The sequence below is a fragment of the Lissotriton helveticus genome, chromosome 6, assembly GCF_964261635.1.
Source record: "Lissotriton helveticus chromosome 6, aLisHel1.1, whole genome shotgun sequence".
Taxonomy (NCBI): Eukaryota; Metazoa; Chordata; class Amphibia; order Caudata; family Salamandridae; genus Lissotriton; species Lissotriton helveticus.
In genome coordinates, this window is record NC_136067.1 from 810,091,357 (window position 1) to 810,111,715 (window position 20,359).

The window sequence follows — 20,359 nt, forward strand, 5'->3', positions numbered from 1 at the left end:
ACAATGTACTCACTCTGTTGACCAGTCACCGCTGTTATATGCTGTTGAATTGCCATGTACTGTCTATGATGAATGTTCCAGGTGTTACTTCACTGAATCGTAAAACCAACCCTTGTATTGTTCTTTGTTGAAAAATCAATAAACAGAGTTTAAAAAAAAAAAGAAGACCTAGGAGTAGGGATGGACATTATACACTTTTGAATTCCCAACACAAAGGGGAAAAAAGCAGGTTCAAAAGCTCTCAATATTCTCTTCATTCTAGGATCATAATATGATCTCTTTCCAAGTGAGGCAGTTGGCAGCAGCTGACTCTGCTATATTGATGTGCATCCAGAATTGTCTAGACGACAGAAGGCTATCTGGCATTTTGAAACAAAACGTATGGATTACCTACCTCCGAATGCGTATCATAAAACTTGACATTGAGTTACCAGTGTCTAAGGGAATGTTCTCATGTCCTCTGTGCATCTGAACATTGAGTTGAGGCTAAAAGGCAACTCTAGATTGCTAATTTATTTCATACAGCGGGTTTGTCACTGTGATTATCTACATGATGTAGAAATAAAGAACATTTTCTGAATTGTTCCCATCCGCTAAATAGAGTTATAGACATTTCCTATGACACAGTTCATATTCCATAACACGGGATGAAAAAAAACACTTAACTGTAAAATATCTTGGTCAGTCAAATCAATCTGCCTTTGACTCACCGAGGCTGGCAATATGCAAACGCCAATTGACAGCAATGTATTCCTTATGTATGCACAATTTGTAACCGCATTTTAAAATGAACTTTTGTTGCTCTAGTATATCTTGGGGATTTCAAATGAAGTAAAACACAATTTTATGCAGCTCAAAACTTTACTCTATGAATAAACTTCAGTGGTATAATATGAATTGTTTCGCTTAGGTTTGATGACTTGGATAACATAAATGTGTTTCAACTTATTTTCGCGACACCTCTCCCTGATGGGACTATTGGGCGTTCTGTCAGTGCCAGGAGGGCTGGCCTCGTAGGACAGCGCGTGAACTAGTTTGGACAGCGCGTGAACTAGTTTTGAGGGCAGGTATGCCAGTTTTATGATGTAGTGGGCCAGCTGTGTAGCTCTGTTGGACCGGTTTTGTGAACGTCTGTTTATAATGACTAAGATGCTGAAGTGGGAAGTACTGCAGGCGATGGTACGTTACACTATGCACAGAGTGCTCTGGCTGGGTGGAGCACAAGGATGCAATGATCTGTATCATGTCATATCAGGTGTACCACTGCAGGGCCTGTAGTTGTAATTTGTTTAGCAATTTAGTGCAGCCCGGCCCAAGATAACTGCTACAGACACCTTCCCGAAGTTACCAAGTCTGTGCCTCTACACTGCACTTAAACACGCAGCCAATGATTTCCTGTTGTCTAAGACCACCACTTGTGCCAACAGCGGCTAATTAGTTATAGGTGAATGGATAGAGTCAGTGAGCTAACGGACTGCTGCCCCTTGTTTGCAGTCCCATGGAAGTACAAGGGAAGTATTGCCTCCTGCCTGGTGAGTTCACTCATGGCAGTGCCCAGTAAGGTGAAGAAGTTGTTGAGCCTAGCAGATCAAGAGAGGAGCAAGCAAGCAGGGGTGATCATGCATTCACTAATATTGACATACTGTTTGAGTGAGTTAGACCCAAGTCCAGTCAAATATGTGTTAAAAAAAAAAAAAGTTTCAACAATTTGTATCAGGTATAAATGGTGCTATTGATGTTTGCTACCCACCGCGGGAGTGTTTTAATTTCTTTAATAACAATAAGAAGAGTGGATTCTAGATGAGATGGAAAGATGAAGGTCTAGTAGCAGGTAAGACCCACAGTGGCAGTTCAGGACCATAGTTTAGTCACCCATCATATACTTTCTGTATTCAGGGAATCTAAATGCCTGTGGATGGAAAATGAGGTGTTAAGTGATGTCAGGGGAAAAACAACAACACAGTCATGGTAGTGCTACAGAGTTGCAAACGCTATGGTGACACAACTGTTATTCCATCAAGGTGCAGATTATGCCATGGTCCAGGGTTTTGAGTAGTTCTTCCCTGCTATATAGGGACTGATTTAGGGATTGGTAGGTAGTCCAACATCCGTCAGGGTGGCAGAGGACATTACATTTGCCACTTTGAAAGACGGCCACCCGCAGAATTTATAGACTATTGCCAGCCCATCAGGGATATCTGTACCTTCAGAGGAACAGCCATCACTGCGGTGCCTCTGAAGGTGCAAAAATGTTCAGTAAACTGCCACAGTCTGTTTGGAATTCCCTTCAACAAACTTATTGTTTTACAAAAACAGACTCCCAAAATTGGAGTTTGTTTTTTTGAAAATAACAAATGAACCCCCCACACCCAGGCACTTTGTTTGCTTGGATGTGGGGGGTCTTAATTTGTATTTTTCTGTTTGCCACATTCAGATGCATTCTGACAATGATGAACTGAAAAAAAATGGATATCTGACTGTCGGACCTGAAAAGGGTGGTTGGTGTTATCTCCTTACTCCTTCTGCCAGGACTCCGTCTAGCCTACAGGGTTAGCTATCTGTTGATGGAGACTACAAGGGACCATTGACTGTGCGCCCAACTCTAAATAGGGAAGCCGGCCAAGAGTTTGCAGACACAGTGTTTAGTCACAGTTGTGACCAAGTACCCTGTCCTCCATACTCGAAATCAGGCGCATGTGATGCCTGACTCCCAATTGAAAGAAGGCCATTTGGTTTCAGATGTGCGGACAGCTGATGGTTGACTCTTTCAAGTGTTTTTTCAGCTTAGCATAAACCTGATAGATCAGTTTTGATTATCCTTTTGATGAGAGGACTTAATTTGTATGTGTTTTACACTGAATTCCTATCCGAACTATTTTTATGATGGTTCAGTTTGTTGAGCTAAAACATTTCTAAAAATCAAGAAATGTAAAATACTACAGTGAGAATCACATTTTTAACTAATTTATCAGAATTTCGAATTAAGTCGCCTTGTACTGCATCAGAACAAGGCTTCCTTCGCCCGCATCATGGTATCTTTCACAGACATTGATAATAGGCAGAGTTACGGATCTGATGAAAAATTATAAAAACACTGTTTAAATTAGTTCAGGAAGAACTCTGAAGTAAACTTACTTAATTTATTTGCGTAAATTGCCATTCTGTTATCTTTAAAACCAAATGCAAATTGGCTCTGTCTGATATGATGATGGGTATTTGGCTCAATAGTGCTTCAATTTGCGTAGCAATCTGGTGTCGTCTCTGCAGCGAGGCGATCCCAGGTAACATAAAAAACCTGAATTATTCCAGAAATTAGTAGGTTTAAAGCATCAATTTAAGTGCTAATTGCAGTAGTAATGAGAAAAGGCAGTACTAGTGCGAGATTTGCATCTCCGGCTCGATCAGTATGCCTGCAGCGGCTGCTGCCTGCCAGAGGATTTGGCTGCTAATTAAATAATTGTATGCATGGAGGTGTTCTCGTCTGATTCAATAGATGAAGATTAATCCTCAGATAAATATGTTTGGCTGCTATTGAAATGTCTTTGCAGTTTTTTTGCACAATATAAAAGGGTTTTCTTTATGAAATACATACAGAAATATTTTTATATGTATATTAAAAAAGATTGTTATTCAGATATTCACTGTAAATATTTAGATTTTATTTTTATTTGAATATGTATGTATTTATCATACAGCGAGGATATCGTTGCATGTTATCTAAAGGGTATCTGCAGTACAAAGCCAAGATGTTTATTGTCGCAGAAATACATTTCATATTTACATAATTTTGCCTTAATGTAAAAAGCAGAATTCTTAGTTAGGCAAAGGCAGCAAGAGGGCGCATTAGTGCAGCTTCTTCGAGGTACGCCTCGCTTCATGTGTTTCCTCGCTGTCCGCTGTGGACGGCTGTTAGATGGATTGGTGTTTCAGTGAGATGTAGTTCACTAAAAGAAACGTTATGTGCTTAGGGAGGATTGTAAACTTGCATTATTAGCAAAAAGAGAAATCAACTGGCATGAAGAAACCACTAGCAAGAAGGGGCAGCCTTTGCTCCAGAAATGGGGTAATTCCCCTATTGTATGCTTGCTTGTGCTATCCCAGATATTTTCTGATGGAGACCAAAAGCAGGGACGTACACTTTGCGAGTTAATTGTTGCTCCAAAACAAATGGAGCATGTTGGCCATAGTTCAAGTGTTTGCAGGCACTAGAACCTCTGAGTGGGCTGGTGTTCCTGGGTCTCTAGGACGCCTCAGATTTGGTATTACGGTTTACAATGCTCCTCTGGTTGGGCTGGTGTTCCTGGACCTCTATGACTCTTCAGATGTGGTATTGTGGTTCACAGCGTTTATTTAGCTGAGCTGCTGTTCCTGGACACCTAGGACACCTTAGATTCGTTATTGTGGTTCACAAAACTTCCTTTGGTGTTACATTTATTCGTGTTCAAGGCTACTGTGCTGGTGAAAGCTTGTTTGAAATGCCCAGGAGTCCACATCTTTCTTTATGTTGACACCTGCTTCTTAAGAGTGGACTCTTCACACCAGCTCTAGGTAAATACCCAGCTGACATGCCGTGTCCTGCTCTAGCTGGGTTGTCAACATGCTAAACTCTTCAGTGGAATTCTTTAGCATCCGCAGTTTATAGGAGTGCCCGTATACATGGTTAGGAAAAGGGGATATCTCTCTCCGGAGACAGTGTCTGCTATTCTCTATGTAGTTTGCTCCTTTCTCTCAGGTGTAGATCGTCAGTCAGTAGTTTTTCTCCACTTTCTAGGACCCGTAGTGTGTTTCTTTGGATATGCCTGAGTTTGAAATGGCTTGTGCAGGTTGTGATTTTAATCTCTGAGGAGTTATGAGCAAACCGGCATAGGTTAATCTTTGGGTGCTATCGCCTTATGTTGGTGTCTGTAGCCGGTTTTGCCCTCAGGTATTGTGGTTTTAGATACCTTTCTACTGTGTTGTGCAGCCCAGATAGTGTACTTATTCTCATGGAGACTCGTTTGCATCATTCTGCTGGAACGTCAGGCCTTTCAAATTGCCATGGCATCCTTCTTCTCCTTAATGCAGGGGTGGATGGTGCAAGTCCCCATGGAAAATTGCTCAGATTTTGTCAACATAAGGATGCTACCATTTCAGTGCTTGAAGAGAACCTAACACGCTGATGCTACTTATTTAGACATGGAGTATCAGTCGTGACTACTGAGCTAACAGTAAAAAAAGCACACTCAAGCAGGCAGTCTGAACGGATTGGTTCTGACTGATGACATTTCATCTCTGGGGCACTCCAGCGACGATTCTTTTCACCAGCTGCATGAGTGACACATGTCCTCACTTGCTCCAAGGATTTTGTCTCTTTGCTTCTTTATATACTGCACCTGTATCTCCACTCTGTGTTTTTCTGACCCTGCCTTTCTGTGAATCTAAGGAAACTGAAATGTCCACGAACTGACAGGATCCCTGTGGCTCCCAACTGGGCAAACATGACATAATAATCCACCTGATCATATTTTCCTGCAGATGGGCTGGTATTGTACCAAATGGTGCACATCCTTTTTCTGGCAGTGGGGAGGCAGAGAGGCGCACATGAAGTGACTGGTCTCTTTCAGACGGCATAGTTGACATAGTCCTTCTACCAAAACATTTACACATGTGACTGGAAGGTATTATTTTCTTGGTGTGCGGCTCATGAGGTTGACACACTTTTTTACAGGAGCCCACAAGACCAGCAATCCATGGTCTTTTAATTTAGTGATGTTGAAGGGGTATCTTGCCACATTTTCAGCCTATAAGTGGTCCTCCAGTGCAAGCTTCCTTTTGTATGTTCCTTAGGGATCTTAGAAGAGTTTTCCTCCTGAAGCGTTTATTTTTATTTCTTGGAGTCTTACCTTTATTTTTTAACATTTTGCAATAGGTCCCGAACCTTCTTGCTCCTTTAAACTATTGTTTTGAATACTGTATTTCTGGTGCCAAGCACTTCAGCAAGATGAGTTGGGCAGTTGCAGCTGCACATTTCTTCTGCGATCCGATAAGCTTCTTCTGGCCCATCTTCATAAAGGTTATTTCCAAATTTCATCTGCACCACTAGATCAGCATTCCTATGTGCTTTCCCCACACTCACCCTGCTTAACAGGACAACCATTTACATTGCCTTTTTCGGCAAAAGAGCTTTTAACTTCTTTGTGAATGAGTCCAGGAGATTTCAGTTAGACCACCAACTTTTTGTTGGTTTATCAGGTGTCGAAAAGAGACCGAGCAGTTTCAAAACAGACCATGTAACTTTAGATTATCGTATACATCATAATGTGTTATGTACTAGCATAAAAGGGATCATCCATTATGTATTTGGGACACTCTACTAGAGTTACGGGGCAGTTTGGACAGGTCTTTATACAGGATCTCAAACTTACGGAAGTGTTGTGCTTGTAATGTCTTGTAAGATTGTGCTTGCAACGTCCTAGACAATGAACATTGATTTTAACCCTGACCTGACCCTTTTCTTCACCCTTTCCTTTTTACCTTCACCCCATTCTATCCCCAAGCCTTACTCTAACCCTGATACAGACCCCATCCTTGATTATTAAGTGCTGCAAATTAAAATTTCACTGTATTGTATTTTTAGTGAGTTCATCATGCAATGAAATGAGCGCGTAAAGAAATGTTTGAATTAAAATATATATCTGAAAGAAACAGGTTAGTATTAGATTCCTTACCTTAGAATATCCCAAGGCGTCAGTCTGGATCCGGAAACTTTTGCGTAGCAGTACCCCTGCGCGTCGGTAGGCGTCGTCTGCAGGCGTCTCCTGCGGCTCCGCGTCCGTCGTCGGCGTCGTGCGCCGTGATGACGTCGCTGGAGTATATAGACGCCGCCTCCGCGCGCTGACGTCAGTTCTTCTTTTTTCCGCGCCAGTTAGCGCAGATCCGAAGAGCAGTACTCCGGTCTTTTGACCAAAGTTTTTTGATTACTTATCTACTCTTAAGGTGCCGGTAGGAGGTCCGGTTTTAAGAATTGTGACGGGTGTGACCGCACGATGTCGGTCACGGACCATCACCGACTCTGCCTCCGGTGCCTGGGCCCGGACCATGACGTGGACTCCTGCGTCGATTGCCGGGCCTTGACGAGTAAGACTAGACGGGAGCGGTCCCGCAAGCTACTCGAGCTCTGGGTGTCGGCCCCGCGTCGAGAGCGGTCCCGGTCCGGCCGTAGGTCGAGGGAGCGGTCGAGAGAGCGGTCGAGAGAGTGGTCGCGGAGCCGTCAGGAGCGCTCCGGAAGTCGTCACCATTCCTCTGGTTCCTCAGGTAGGAAGCACAAGAAGTCGGGGCGTCGTCATCGTACCCCCGACTCCCCGCGACGCTCGCGCGATGCGGCCAGGGGTTCGGGTGGCCCCACCCCCGCGGCTCCGCGTGAGTCGCCGGCGCGGCCTGCTCCATACCCTACGGTCCCTGGGCAAGGCGCGTCGCGCGAGGAGATAGAGGAGTTCCTCATGGCCATGAGGGCACTGTCTCCTCCGACGGGGCCTACGGCGCCTGCGGGCCCGGTGGTCCCGTCCGGGGGCCCGAGCGGTTCGGGTGCTCCTGCCCCGACGCCGTCGGGTGCTCCGGCCCCGACGCCGCCGGCGGCTCTGGCCCCGTCGCCGCAGGGCCCTTCAGGGTCGACGCCGGCCGGTCCACCGGCCTCTCCGGCGCCGATTCCATCGGGGCAACCCATGGTGCCGCCTTCGCGCGGCGCCGGGGCTCCGGCGCCGGCTCCGGGCGGCGCCACCCCCATTCCCTCTCCGACTCCGGACGCGGAGTCGGACCGGCGTCGCCCGACGCCGAGGGGGCCCATTGACCCCGAGGAGCCGGTCTACATTGTTGACTCAGAATATGGTGAGGATGTAGATTATGGAGAGGATTGGGAGGCGTCTGAGGACGCTCTGACCCGCGAGTGTCAGTACGACGTGGACTGGACAGGTGACTTGGGTGACGCCAGTGGTCTGGATGACTCCCCCAACCCTGGCTTTGTCTCGCCTCCTACCGTGGCTATGGAGGAGGGGGCTGCTTATTCAGTGGTGTTGATAAGGGCTGCCAAGGCCTTACACCTTGAGCTCCCCGTCGCGGCCGTGAGGACTAACATCCTCACTGAGGTACTCAAACCGCAGTCATGCCCACAGGAGCCACTGCTGCCGTTCAATGAGGCCTTGACTGACGTTCTTTTGGGCACGTGGTCCAGGCCCGCTTCAGGTTCGCCTGTTGACAGGAACGTGGCCAGACGCCACCGTCCGTGTACGGATGACCCAAAGTTCTTGTCCACCCATCCCACCCCTGAGAGCCTGGTGATCCAGGCCTCGACTTCCCAGTCCGCATTCCCGTCGGCCCCGCCCGACCGGGAATCTAAGAGGTACGACCAGTATGGTAAGAAGGTCTTTTTGTCCCTGAGTCTGGGACTGCGGTCTTGCAACACCGCATGCCTCTTAGGCCGCTACACCCACTCTCTGTGGGATACGGTCGCGGAAGCGCTGCCTGAATGCCCGCAGGAGGTACGGGCTAAGCTCGGCAAGGCTATGATTGAGGGCCGAGACGCAGCGAGATACTCCATACGGTGTGGTCTTGATACGACCGACTCACTGGGCAGAGCGATGTCCACGACGGTGGCGATTCGTCGCCACGCCTGGCTGAGGTCCGCCAATTTTTCGGCAGATGTCCAGAATGCATTGATGGACATGCCGTTTGATGGCTGTCGCCTGTTTGGCGACAAAGCGGACCACGCGCTGGAACGCTTCAAGGACTCCAGGGTCACGGCCAAGTCCTTGGGTCTCTCGACCCAGCGCCAGCAAACTGGTTCGTTTCGCTCCTTTCGTGGCCACGGAAGGGGCGGTCCCACACGTGCTGCCAGCCACGCGCCGCAACAGACTTCTCAACGCGGCGGTGGCCGTGGGAACCGCCGTGGTGGCGGTCGGGGACAGCGGCGAGGTCAGGCCACACCTCCCCCCGCAGCTTCCGCCTCTAAATCCTCCTAGTCCGTGCTTTCAGGCCCATGTGACGCCGGTAGGCGGCAGGGTTCGCCATCACCTCTGCCACTGGCGCACGATCACATCGGACAGGTGGGTGCTGCAGCTCGTCCGAAGGGGCTACTCCCTCCCCTTCGAGACCTCTCCTCCAGCCATGCCACCGCAGAACCACCGTGTGTCGGGGGACCACTTGACACTTCTGCAGGGGGAAGTTACGGCCCTCTTGGCCAAGGGGGCCATCGAGCGCGTTCCTGGGCCAGAAGTAGGGTGTGGTTGCTATTCCCACTACTTTCTGGTGCCCAAGAAGGACAAAGGGGGCCTACGTCCTATCTTGGATCTACGGAACGTCAACGGCTTCCTCCGGAAGGAGAAGTTCAAGATGTTGACTTTGGCTCAGGTCTTGGCTGCTCTAGACCCGCTAGACTGGATGGTAGCGTTGGACTTGCAGGATGCGTATTTTCACATCCCCGTCCTGCCGGCCCACCGGCGTTACCTACGGTTCACGGAAGGCCACGAGCACTTTCAGTTTATCGTGCTCCCATTCGGCCTTACCAGCGCCCCACGGGTGTTCACGAAAGTGATGGCGGTGGTCGCAGCTCATCTGCGCCGGTTAGGGGTTTGTTGACGACTGGTTGTTGAAGGCGGGCTCGCCCCAAACAGTCGTCCACCGCCTTCAGATGACGGCAGACCTCCTGCACGAGCTGGGGTTTTCCATCAATGTGCCGAAATCACACCTGTGTCCCTCTCAAAAGCTCCTTTTCATCGGAGCGGTTCTCGACTCTGCGCAGTTTCGGGTTTATCCTCCGGAACGGCGAGTCCGGGATATACAGGCCTTGATTCCCATCTTTCAGTCGTTATCTCGGGTTTCGGTCAGGTTGACGCTGCGGCTGCTGGGGCTGATGGCTTCCTGCATCCTTCTGGTGCATCACGCCCGGTGGCGGATGCGGGCTCTGCAGTGAGACCTGAAGTTTCAGTGGGCCCAGCATCAGGGCAACTTGTCCGACCATGTCTTGATCTCGGAGGGCACTGCGAGACAACTGCAGTGGTGGCTTACGGACCGCGATTGGGTCAGAGGCAGATCCCTCTCCCTTCCCCAACCGGAGCACGTAGTTGTGACGGACGCGTCCCTCCAGGGCTGGGGAGGCCACTTGGGAGAGGCAGAGATCAGAGGCATCTGGTCTCCGGCGGAGTCCCGGCTCCATATCAACATGTTGGAGCTGCGGGCGATTCGCCCTGCACTGAAGGCATTCCTCCCATTTGTCAACGGGAGTGTAGTGCAGGTGTTCACGGACAACACCACCGCCATGTGGTACTGCAACAAGCAGGGCGGAGTGGGGTCGTGGACCCTTTGCCAGGAGGCTCTACGTCTCTGGCAATGGCTGGAACATCAGGGCGTGACTCTGACGGTTCAACACCTGGCAGGTTCTCTGAACGCCAGGGCGGACGAACTCAGCCGTCAGTGCTCGGTGGATCACGAATGGCGTCTGAACTCGGACGTGGCGAAAGGCCTCTTTCTGCGATGGGGAGAGCCTTGGTTAGATCTATTCGGCACAGAAGAGAACGCGCAATGTCATCAGTTCTGCGCGTTGGAGTTCCCAAGACGGCACTCGCACGGCGACGCCTTTTGGCGCGAGTGGAGTTGCGGTCTGTTGTACGCCTTTCCGCCTATACCACTTCTGCCCAGAGTGCTGAAGAAGATCAGGCGCGACCGGGCCCAAGTTATCCTTGTGGCTCCGGACTGGGCTCGAAGGTACTGGTATCCCGAGCTACTCAGCATGTCAGTCGGTCCCTCGATCCGCCTGCCCCTTCGGGAGGACCTTCTGTCGCAGCAACAGGGGACGGTCCTCCACCCGAACCTGTCCAGTCTCCACCTCCATGCGTGGAAATTGAGCGGCGACAGTTGAGGCCATTTGACTTGCCTCCTGAAGTTTGTGATGTGATTCTGGCAGCCAGGCGTCCCTCTACAAAGTCGGTATACGCCTGCCGGTGGAACAGATTTGTGGCATGGTGCACAGCACAGGCTGTGGATCCCCTTTCTGCCCCTCTCTCCGAGGTTCTCCTCTTTCTTCTCTCTCTTGCCCAGCAGGGCTCTGCTCTGGGCACTATCAAGGGCTACCTTTCTGCCCTTTCGGCCTTTCTAAGGCTACCTGATCAACCTTCTTTGTTCAAGTCCCCTATTGTAACGAGATTCTTGAAGGGCATCACGCAAATGTATCCACCTGTTCCGTTCGTGATGCCTCAGTGGGACTTGAACCTGGTTCTGACCTTCTTGATGTGCGCTCCCTTTGAGCCACTTCATTCCTGTCCTCTCCGTCTCCTGACTTTAAAGACGGCCTTCCTGGTTGCCATCAACTCTGCCAGGAGAGTGAGTGAGCTCCAGGCTCTTTCTGTCAAACCTCCTTTCATGTCCATTCATCCAGACAAGGTGGTTCTGAGAACTAGACCTTCTTTCCTGCCCAAAGTAGTTTCTGCTTTTCACATCGGGCAGTCCATCACCTTATCCTCCTTCTTCCCGCCTCCGCATCCTTCAAAGGATGAAGAGCGGCTCCATCGTCTGGACCCAAAACGTGCGCTTTCATTTTACATGGATCGCACACGCCAGTTCCGGGTGGATGACCAACTGTTTGTTGGCTACGTGGGTGCGAAGAAGGGAAGGGCGGTACATAAACGGACCATCTCTCGGTGGGTCGTTCTGTGCATCAAAGCGTGCTACTCTTTGGCTCGGAAGGAGCCTCCTGTTGGGCTGAGGGCCCATTCCACTCGGGCCACGGCGGCTACTACTGCCCTGGGCCGGGGAGTCCCTTTGCAGGACATTTGCCAGGCGACTACGTGGGCCTCGCTGCACACCTTTGCGAGGCACTACTGCCTGGACAGTCAAGTCCGGAGGGATGGCTTCTTTGGCCGTTCGGTCCTCCAGGACTTTCTGGTGTAGGATTGTATCGGTTCGCAGACCCACCACCGGGGTTGGTATTGCTGGGGTATCTATTCTAAGGTAAGGAATGTAATACTAACCTGTTTCTTTCAGATGAACAAGTTACTTACCTTCGGTAACGATATATCTGTAAGAAACAGTAGTTAGTATTAGATTCCTTACCGCCCCGCCCATCCTCCCCGTTCTGCGAACTGATACCTAGGGTTAAGGACATCCCTTTCAGGGCCCTAGTTTCAAATGGCACCAGTGTTGGTTCTCGCATGGCTCTGCGTGTTCTGGCGCGGAAAAGCTATGTACAAAGAACTGACGTCAGCGCGCGGAGGCGGCGTCTATATACTCCAGCGACATCATCACGGCGCACGACGCCGACGACGGACGCGGAGCCGCAGGAGACGCCTGCAGACGACGCCTACCGACGCGCAGGGGTACTGCTACGCAAAAGTTTCCGGATCCAGACTGACGCCTGGGGATATTCTAAGGTAAGGAATCTAATACTAACTACTGTTTCTTACAGATATATCGTTACCGAAGGAAAGTAACTTGTTCTTTTGGCGACAATACTTGACATGAGAGGAAATGATAATACTCCCTGCACGCCGTGTTGCTCAGGAGTAGCGCTGTTGCCATTTGAAAGCTACCCCTGATGATCTTGACATCTCTGAAGATTTCCATGAGGCAGATGACTTCAGGGACTGGAGCAGTAAGCCAGCAGTGTTGTAAACCAATATGTATGCAACCAAACCCGACGATACCTGTGCATTTCAAGAGTTAGAGCCGTACAGGTGTAGTTACCTGGATCCACCTTCACACTACAAACATTTCTGCAGGTAGCTCCATTATTTCTAAATCATTTGCTTTCTCCATATCTGCTGGTTATCAGGATTTTTATAAAGCTTACTCACAGATGTCATGTTTCTTCAGTCCTCCACTTACAGGAACCTCTGGACTGATGATGAGAGACGATTTTCACTTGACTGAGAGTCTCAATTTTTAAATTGTAAGCAAACTTTCTCAGCAAATTTTATATCTGTTTCACCTGATCACCTCTGCGCTGAATATTACTGCTTAAACCACCTACTCTTGTAAGTAGTGCTAGTTGCTTAGAAACATTTCAAAAGAGCTAGTCACGGAGTGCTTGAATCTCCAAAAACCTCTTTACTTTACATACATATCCTGCCTCAAAGGATGACTTAACTTGCTCTGAAGACTCTTCGACCTGGGACCTGGACTGAAAGGTGGAAGTCCATGTCTGTGCCTAGAGCTCGCTGTATGTGTAGAGCGTGCTATAGAATTCCTTATCCAACTTCTTTGGTAATTTCAGCAGCAACTCTTTGAAATGAAAAAACTTGTTTTTTTAAGTTTTCTTGTGTAGTTCTTGGTGTTATGGTGGTCACTCACTACATTTAATATGTTTTTCCTACTTGCAAAGAATCATATTTGGAGTTTTAACGTAATCCACTATTGGGTGCCCGGTCTGGGTATTTTAGGCACTGATAAATTCACTTCTCTTTTACACTGAAGTATTTAACAGTTCGAATTTTGTCTGCCAGTTTTGTGGAAGGCCTTATGTGTCGCTTTAAAGTTTTCTTTTAATTACCTTAAATTCAGCCAGGCATTAAAATCCCACCAATGCAAACATTTAGTAATTATCCTGCTTGTGCCTGTGCCAAGGTGACTGGAGTCAGTTTGGTCGAAACTCTCATAATTAATCCTAGTCCTTTGCCCAATCTCTTTGTGTATGGCGTCTGTGGGTTTAGACCATGGATGGAGGCCGTTTTGCTTACATAGTTGAGTTTTGCAGTCGCAGGAGACTGAGTTTGCCCTGGCGGGTATCCGGCAGGCCTTTATTTTTCAGAAATAGATTAACCCCTTCTGGTATTTAGTATAAATATAATAGTCTTGCGACCTTCAAATTATTTGCTAAACCAGAAATTCTGATTATCGTCGCATGAAAAATAAGAAAATGGTAGTCATGGTGGCTCTAGACGTCTCAATAGACGATGGTTGCTTCGGACAAGAATGGATCCTCTGAAATGGAAGGTATTTAGCGATTGTTGTGCGGCAAAGAAAGCACTGCAATTTTTGGATTATTATTGCACCGTATAGTTATATCCTAGAACGAACATTTGCATAGTTCTCCTTCTGCCACATTTTCCAATGGTTATTCTAATGTAGAGGGATGAGGGATGATCATAACATGGGTTAATTTATGATCAAAGTTTGGATCCATTTGTGTTCCATTAGAATCAATAGCATGGGTTACGAATCAGGGATACTATGCAGAGATTGGACAGTTTTGACACTGCTGCTTTTTAGAAGTCCAGGCGCTCGAACGTGGTACGATTTGCCTCAAGGTTTGTTGTGTTGTAAAAAATGGCAGTTGATGCTGATTCAGTAAACAACTCTACCAACCACCATATCCTGGCTTTTTCATCTAATTATTTTTTAGCACTTTCTGGATCCATACAAGAAAATGCAACAGCCACCTCTGCCTTTTCACAATACTGTTAGTAACAGCTGAGTCTTGGTCAATTTAATGATACTCCGATTACAATCCTCTGCTTAATGGAAGTCTGAGTTAGCTTTGTCAGGAAATGTTAAATATTTTCCTTTAGGTAGGTGGGGATTTGTGAACTGTTCATCTGCATGTGCTTTTCAAACCTGCAGGTAAGCTAAGCAGTAATATGTCAGATAAAGCAAGGTTTTTGTACTGTCATACCATTAGCTCTTCACTTTCTCATTAAAAGAATGAAGATAAGGGCGAAGGTGACAAAACACTTGTCAGTATATGAATGGATGCCTATTCGCGAAGATGCTCTGTTCATAGACTAACTGTGGCTGTATTACAGGTGGCGCCCCTGGGGCACTTTGGTATTATAGCAGGGGTTGCAGATGCTTATGCTTCCTCTTCTATAATACCGTTAGCGCTGGCGCACACAAAGGGCCAGCGCTATCAACAGAGGGCGTTCCCTCATTTGCATTGGGGCGTGCCTTATGCAAATGAGGGAATTTCTTTGACTCTGTGGCGCGCACCATAAGACAGACGCGGGCGCAGACTCAAAGAAGGCCTCAGGAGGCACACTGACAGTGTGCCATTTAAAAGGTGTCACACTGTCAGTGCGCCTCCTGACAGCAGCCCTCTGCAGGGGGTAAAGGGGGTTCCATGGACCCCAAGACATCCCCTCCCCTTGCTGGCGGGTGCAGTCACTGACTGCACCCGCCTGCAAGAGGATCTCTAAACCCCTTTGAAAGTGGTTAAAGGAGCGACTGCTCCATGTTTTCACATGAATACACTGCCCCCAGTGCCCCGCGAGGTCACGGCTACCATGGGGCAGCGCATACACCATAATGGGGCCCATTATCACTGTGTGCATCCGGCACACCTTATGAAAGGTGCGCTGAGCGCAAACAGTGACAATGTATAATACATCCCAGGCTTTTAATGATTTCACAGATTCCCTTTAAAGCATGATTGAATTGACGTTACTGCTTCCAGTAAAAGAGCCCATTTTATTTGCGCTCTTTATAATTATCTATTTTCCTCACCTTAGGCTTGGAATTTCGTTTCACATCTGCCAGTTCTAGAGGTCAGTGTAAGTATTAAAGGCTGGATTGATGACAAGGGACAGTCTGAGCAGCGCCTCCCCACTGCAGCAGCAAGCATGCGAGAAGACAGCACGTGGACCAAGTTAAATGCTGACCAGGAGTACGTGCTTCAGGTGAACCTGCAAAGGATCCACACCGGGCACCAAAAGGTAGTGTATTACACATCTCATCTCTCTGGATCCTAGTCAACAATTATATAAACATTGATAGTAAAATAAATAACAGGTTATTTATGAATGCTATTCTAATGTAGAAATTTGTCTTCACTAGAAGGTATTCTTCAATCATTGACCACCCATACAATCAATGACCGCCCATACGTTAGCTGTAGCTGCGTGCAGCTAGTTGGCCACTAGATTTCATGCAACCCATTTTCTGCAAGTTGAATTATATTAGAGCTGTACACCACACAGTGGCCATTTTACCACATCCCCAGGTGTGCTGCTTCTTTCATAAGTGAGGTCCTCCAGATCACACGCATGAAGCTTCTTTTTCTACTCCCTATCATAAAGTTGTCTGATGCATGTTTGAAAGGTTAAGTGAGAGAAAGCGTTGGCTACATTTACATCTTGAAATAAGGGAAAGGATGTTAATATAGCTCTAGTGTATTTATAATTGAATGGACTTTATGTAGAGTATATTTGAAGTGTAAAGTGAAACATTACCTGCTGCTAATGTATGTGCAGGAATCGTAAACAAACGTACTATCTAAACACCCATGACATTGCCTGGTAGGTCGCTCCCCCCCGCTGCAGCTCCCCCACTGCTTCTGCCTTGCACCCTTGGTTGGTTCCTGACTATCCCTAGGCGCTGTTTCCCTCGCCCCTCGTGCCCTCTGCACTCTTTTCCTGCCGCTGCTGCCCCTGCGGCCCCCGCCCATTCGCGAGCCCCTGCCTCCCGCCTCCCCACTGCTCCTCCCTCCGATCTCCCCTTAAGGTGGCGGCAGCTGCGCGATGAGGAGAACGACCCTTGACCTTGCCTGGTAGGTCGCCCCCCCCCCCCGCTGCAGCTCCACCACCGCTTCTGCCTTGCACCCTTGGTTGGTTCCTGCCTATCCCTAGGTGCTGTTTCTCCCGCCCCCATACGCTCTACACTCTTTCCCCACTGCTGCTGCCCCTGCGGCCCGCGCCCATTCGCGAGCCCCTGCCTCCTGCATCCCAGCTGCTCCTCCCTCACAGCTCCCCTTAAGATGCCGGCAGCTGCGCGGTGAGAAGAGCGACCCTTGCCTGGTAGGTGGCTCCCCCCCGCTGCAGCTTCACCATCGCTTCTGCCTTGCACCCTTGGTTGGGTCCTGCCTATCCCCAGGCGCTGTTTCCCGCGGCTGCTGCCCCTGCGGCCCCGCGCCCATTCGCAATCCCTGCCTCCCGCCTCCCAGCTGCTCCTCCCTCCCAGCTCCCCTTAAGATGGCGGCGGCTGCGCCGCTGGCGCGCCTAGGGCAAGCCCGCCTGTGCCCGTCCGCGCCTGACCACGACCAGCGCCAGAACCCCTGGAACCCGCGAACGCCACGACACCAGGCTCCACTATGACGCCAGCAGCCTCCACACACTCAACGCCGGCCGAAACCACACCTGCTGCCAGTCCACCCCGAAACGGACCCACGGACCCTTCTCCTGCCGCACCTGCAGCTTCACCTGTGACAGAACCACCAAACCTCCAAGGACTGGACCCAACCACCTCCGCTGCATACTCCTCAAAACCCGCTCGGCACACAAACATGCCGTTGAGCTCTGGGATCTGCTCGACACCTCTGCCCCAGACGTGGCCTTCCTGACCGAGTCCTGGTGGAACGACTCCTCGGCGCCCGACATCGCCATAGCCATCCCGGACGGCTACAAGATCACCCACAAGGATCGCGCCAACGAAACCGGAGGAGAAATAGCCATCGTCCACAAGTCCACCCTCAAGGTCGCCACCCACGCAGACGACACCATGAACACTGCCGAACACCTGCAATTCTGGATCCACACCGACCCCAAAACCACCCTCAGAGGAACACTTATCAACAGACCCCCCCGGACCACAGGCTCAGTTCAGCGACTCCATCGCCGACCTCGCCAGCACCCACGCACTCGCCTCCACGGGCTACATCCTCCTCGGGGACCTGAACTTCCACCTCGAAAACAACAACAACGCCAACTCTGCCACCCTGATCAACAACCTCGCCAACCTCAGCCTCAAACAACTCGTCACCACACCCACCCACACCGCCGGCCACATGCTGGACCCCGTCTTCTCCACAGGCACCCACGTCGCCTTCAACCACACCACCGAACTCCACTGGACCGACCACCGCAGCATTCATCTTCAGACAGTGGATCGACGACTGCGCCAACACCCTCGCCCCGCTCAAGAAACCCTCCAACAGCCATGCCAGCAAGAGAGCCACCTGGTTCACCGACGAGCTCCAGACTTCCAAACGCGCATGCCGGAAACTGGAGAAAATATGGCTCCACGAACGCACACCGGACAACCACACAGCCCACAAGGACGCCACCCGCAGACATCACCACCTCATCAGATTAGCCAAGAGATCCTCCTTCAAAGACCGCTTGGACAACAACGCACACAACAGCAAATAGCTCTTCAGCATCATAAAGGAACTCTCCAACGCCAACGACATCCTGCCCTCAAAAGTACTGTGCGACTCACTAGCCATCTTCTTCCAACACAAGATCACCGACATCCATGACAGCTTCAACACCACAACCGCCCCGACTATGCCAAACGCCATCTCCCCTGTGAACACCACCAACGCCATCCGCCTGACCTCCTTGTCCAAAGTCAACGACGACGAGACACGCAAAATCATAAACTCCATCCACTCAGGATCTCCGTCAGACCCATGCCCACACCACGTATTCAACAAAGCAGACGCAGCCATCGCCCCCCAACTACGGAAGGTCATCAACATCTACTTCGAAACAGCGACATTCCCGGAAAGCTCGAAGCGTGCCGAAATCAACCCCCTCCTCAAGAAGCCCAAGGGAGACACCAAGGACTTCCAGAATTTCCGGCCTATCTCCCTGCTCCCGTTTCCGGCAAAGGTCATCAAGAAAATCGTCAACAGGCAATTGGCCCGCCACCTGTAAGACAACAACATCTTGGACACGTCCCAGTCCGGATTCAGACGATACCACAGCACCGAGACAACCCTCATCGCCACAGACGACATCAGGCGCCAACTAGACAACGGGGAAACATCAGCCCTCATCCTCCGGGACCTGTCGACCGCCTTTGACACGGTCTGCCATTGCACTCTAAAGACACGCCTCCTAGAAGCCTGAATCCAAGAGAGTGCCCTTGACTGGACCACGTCCTTCCTCTCCGGCAGAACCCAGAGCGTCCGCCTCCCACCCTTCCGATCAGACGCCACCGAAATCATCTGCGGCGTCCCCCATGGCTCATCCCTCAGCCCAACGCTGTTCAACATCTACATGGTCCCCTCGCACAAGTGGCCCGCCATCACGACCTCAACATCATCTCCTACGCCGACGACACCCAGCTCATCCTCTCCCTCACCAAGGACCCACACACCGCCAAACCCAACTTCCACGAGGGAATGAAGGCCGTCGCCGACTGGATGAGGAGCAATCGTCTGAATCTGAACTCGGACAAGACGGAGGTTCTCATCCTTGGACCTAACCCCTCAGCCTGGGACGACTCCTGGTGGCCGACCACACTAGGAACAGCACCAACACCCACCGACCATGCACACAACCTAGGATTCATCCTCGACTCCTCCCTCTCCATGGCTAAGCAGGTCAACGCCGTCTCCTTCTCCTGCTACAACACCCTCCGCATGCTTCGCAGGATCTACAAGTGGGTCCCGACCGAAACAAGAAGAACGGTGACACAGGCACTCATCAGCAGCAGACTGGACTACCGCAACGCACTCTATGCAGGAATCCCAGCCAAACACCTATGACGACTACAACGCATCCAAAACCCCTCCGCCCGACTGATCGTCAACGTCCCCCACCGCAGCCACATCACCCCCCACCTGAGAGACCTACACTGGCTCACCGTCGACAAGATGATCACCTTCAAGCTCCTCACCCACGCACACAAAGCACTCCACAACGCCGGACCAGCCTACCTTAACAGCAGACTCAGCTTCTACACCCCCACCCACAGCTCCACTCTGTCAGCCTCGCCCTTGTCGCTGTTCCCCGCATCCAACGAACGACCTCCGGCGGCAGATCCTTCTCCTACCTCGGCGCCAAGACCTGGAACACCCTCCCTACCCACATACGGCAGACCCAAGACCTACTCGCCTTCAGAAGACTCCTCAAGACCTGGCTCTTCGAACAGTAGCAGCACCCCTCCCCCTCCTTCACCCCCCCTCCCCTCAGCGCCTTGAGACCCTCACGGGTTAGTAGCGCGCTCAACAAGTACTCTGATTGATTGATTGATTGAACACTTGATAACGGTAAGGCTTTTTGTGCTTTAGTGGCTGAGCCGTCTTTTCACATTTTATTCCATATTTTCATGTGGTTTCTATATTCATCCTTCCATTTTCGCTCTCAAAGATTGCTTGTATTGTATTCTTTGTGAGTGCTTATGTTTCCTTTTGTTTCACAACTTTACATTGATTTTTGGCAATTATTTGCCTATTACCCCTCTTCCACTTTCTTTCGTCCACTTAAAAGCCTACCTACTTTTTCGTACTGTGTATCAATCTTATGTTAATTCTGCTTCGATTTTTAAACAAAAATAAAATGTATGGAGTGGATTGCAACAAAATAGAAAAACATCTTAATTGCATAATACAGCTTAGGTCAATGAAACAATCAATTACTGCATACATAAGTAAAACAATAGTGCATTGGCATTAAAG

General features: G+C 49.9%; 1 protein-coding gene across 1 annotated transcript in view; it reads left to right on the top strand.

Annotated features, from left to right (window-relative positions):
* Positions 1-20,359, top strand: part of ASCC3 (activating signal cointegrator 1 complex subunit 3) — a 2,002,173-nt gene that overhangs the window by 1,938,790 nt on the left and 43,024 nt on the right. The window contains exon 40 of the mRNA XM_078648375.1: positions 15,468-15,671. Coding sequence (XP_078504501.1) covers positions 15,468-15,671 — 204 coding nt within the window. The remainder of the gene's footprint in view (positions 1-15,467; positions 15,672-20,359) is intronic.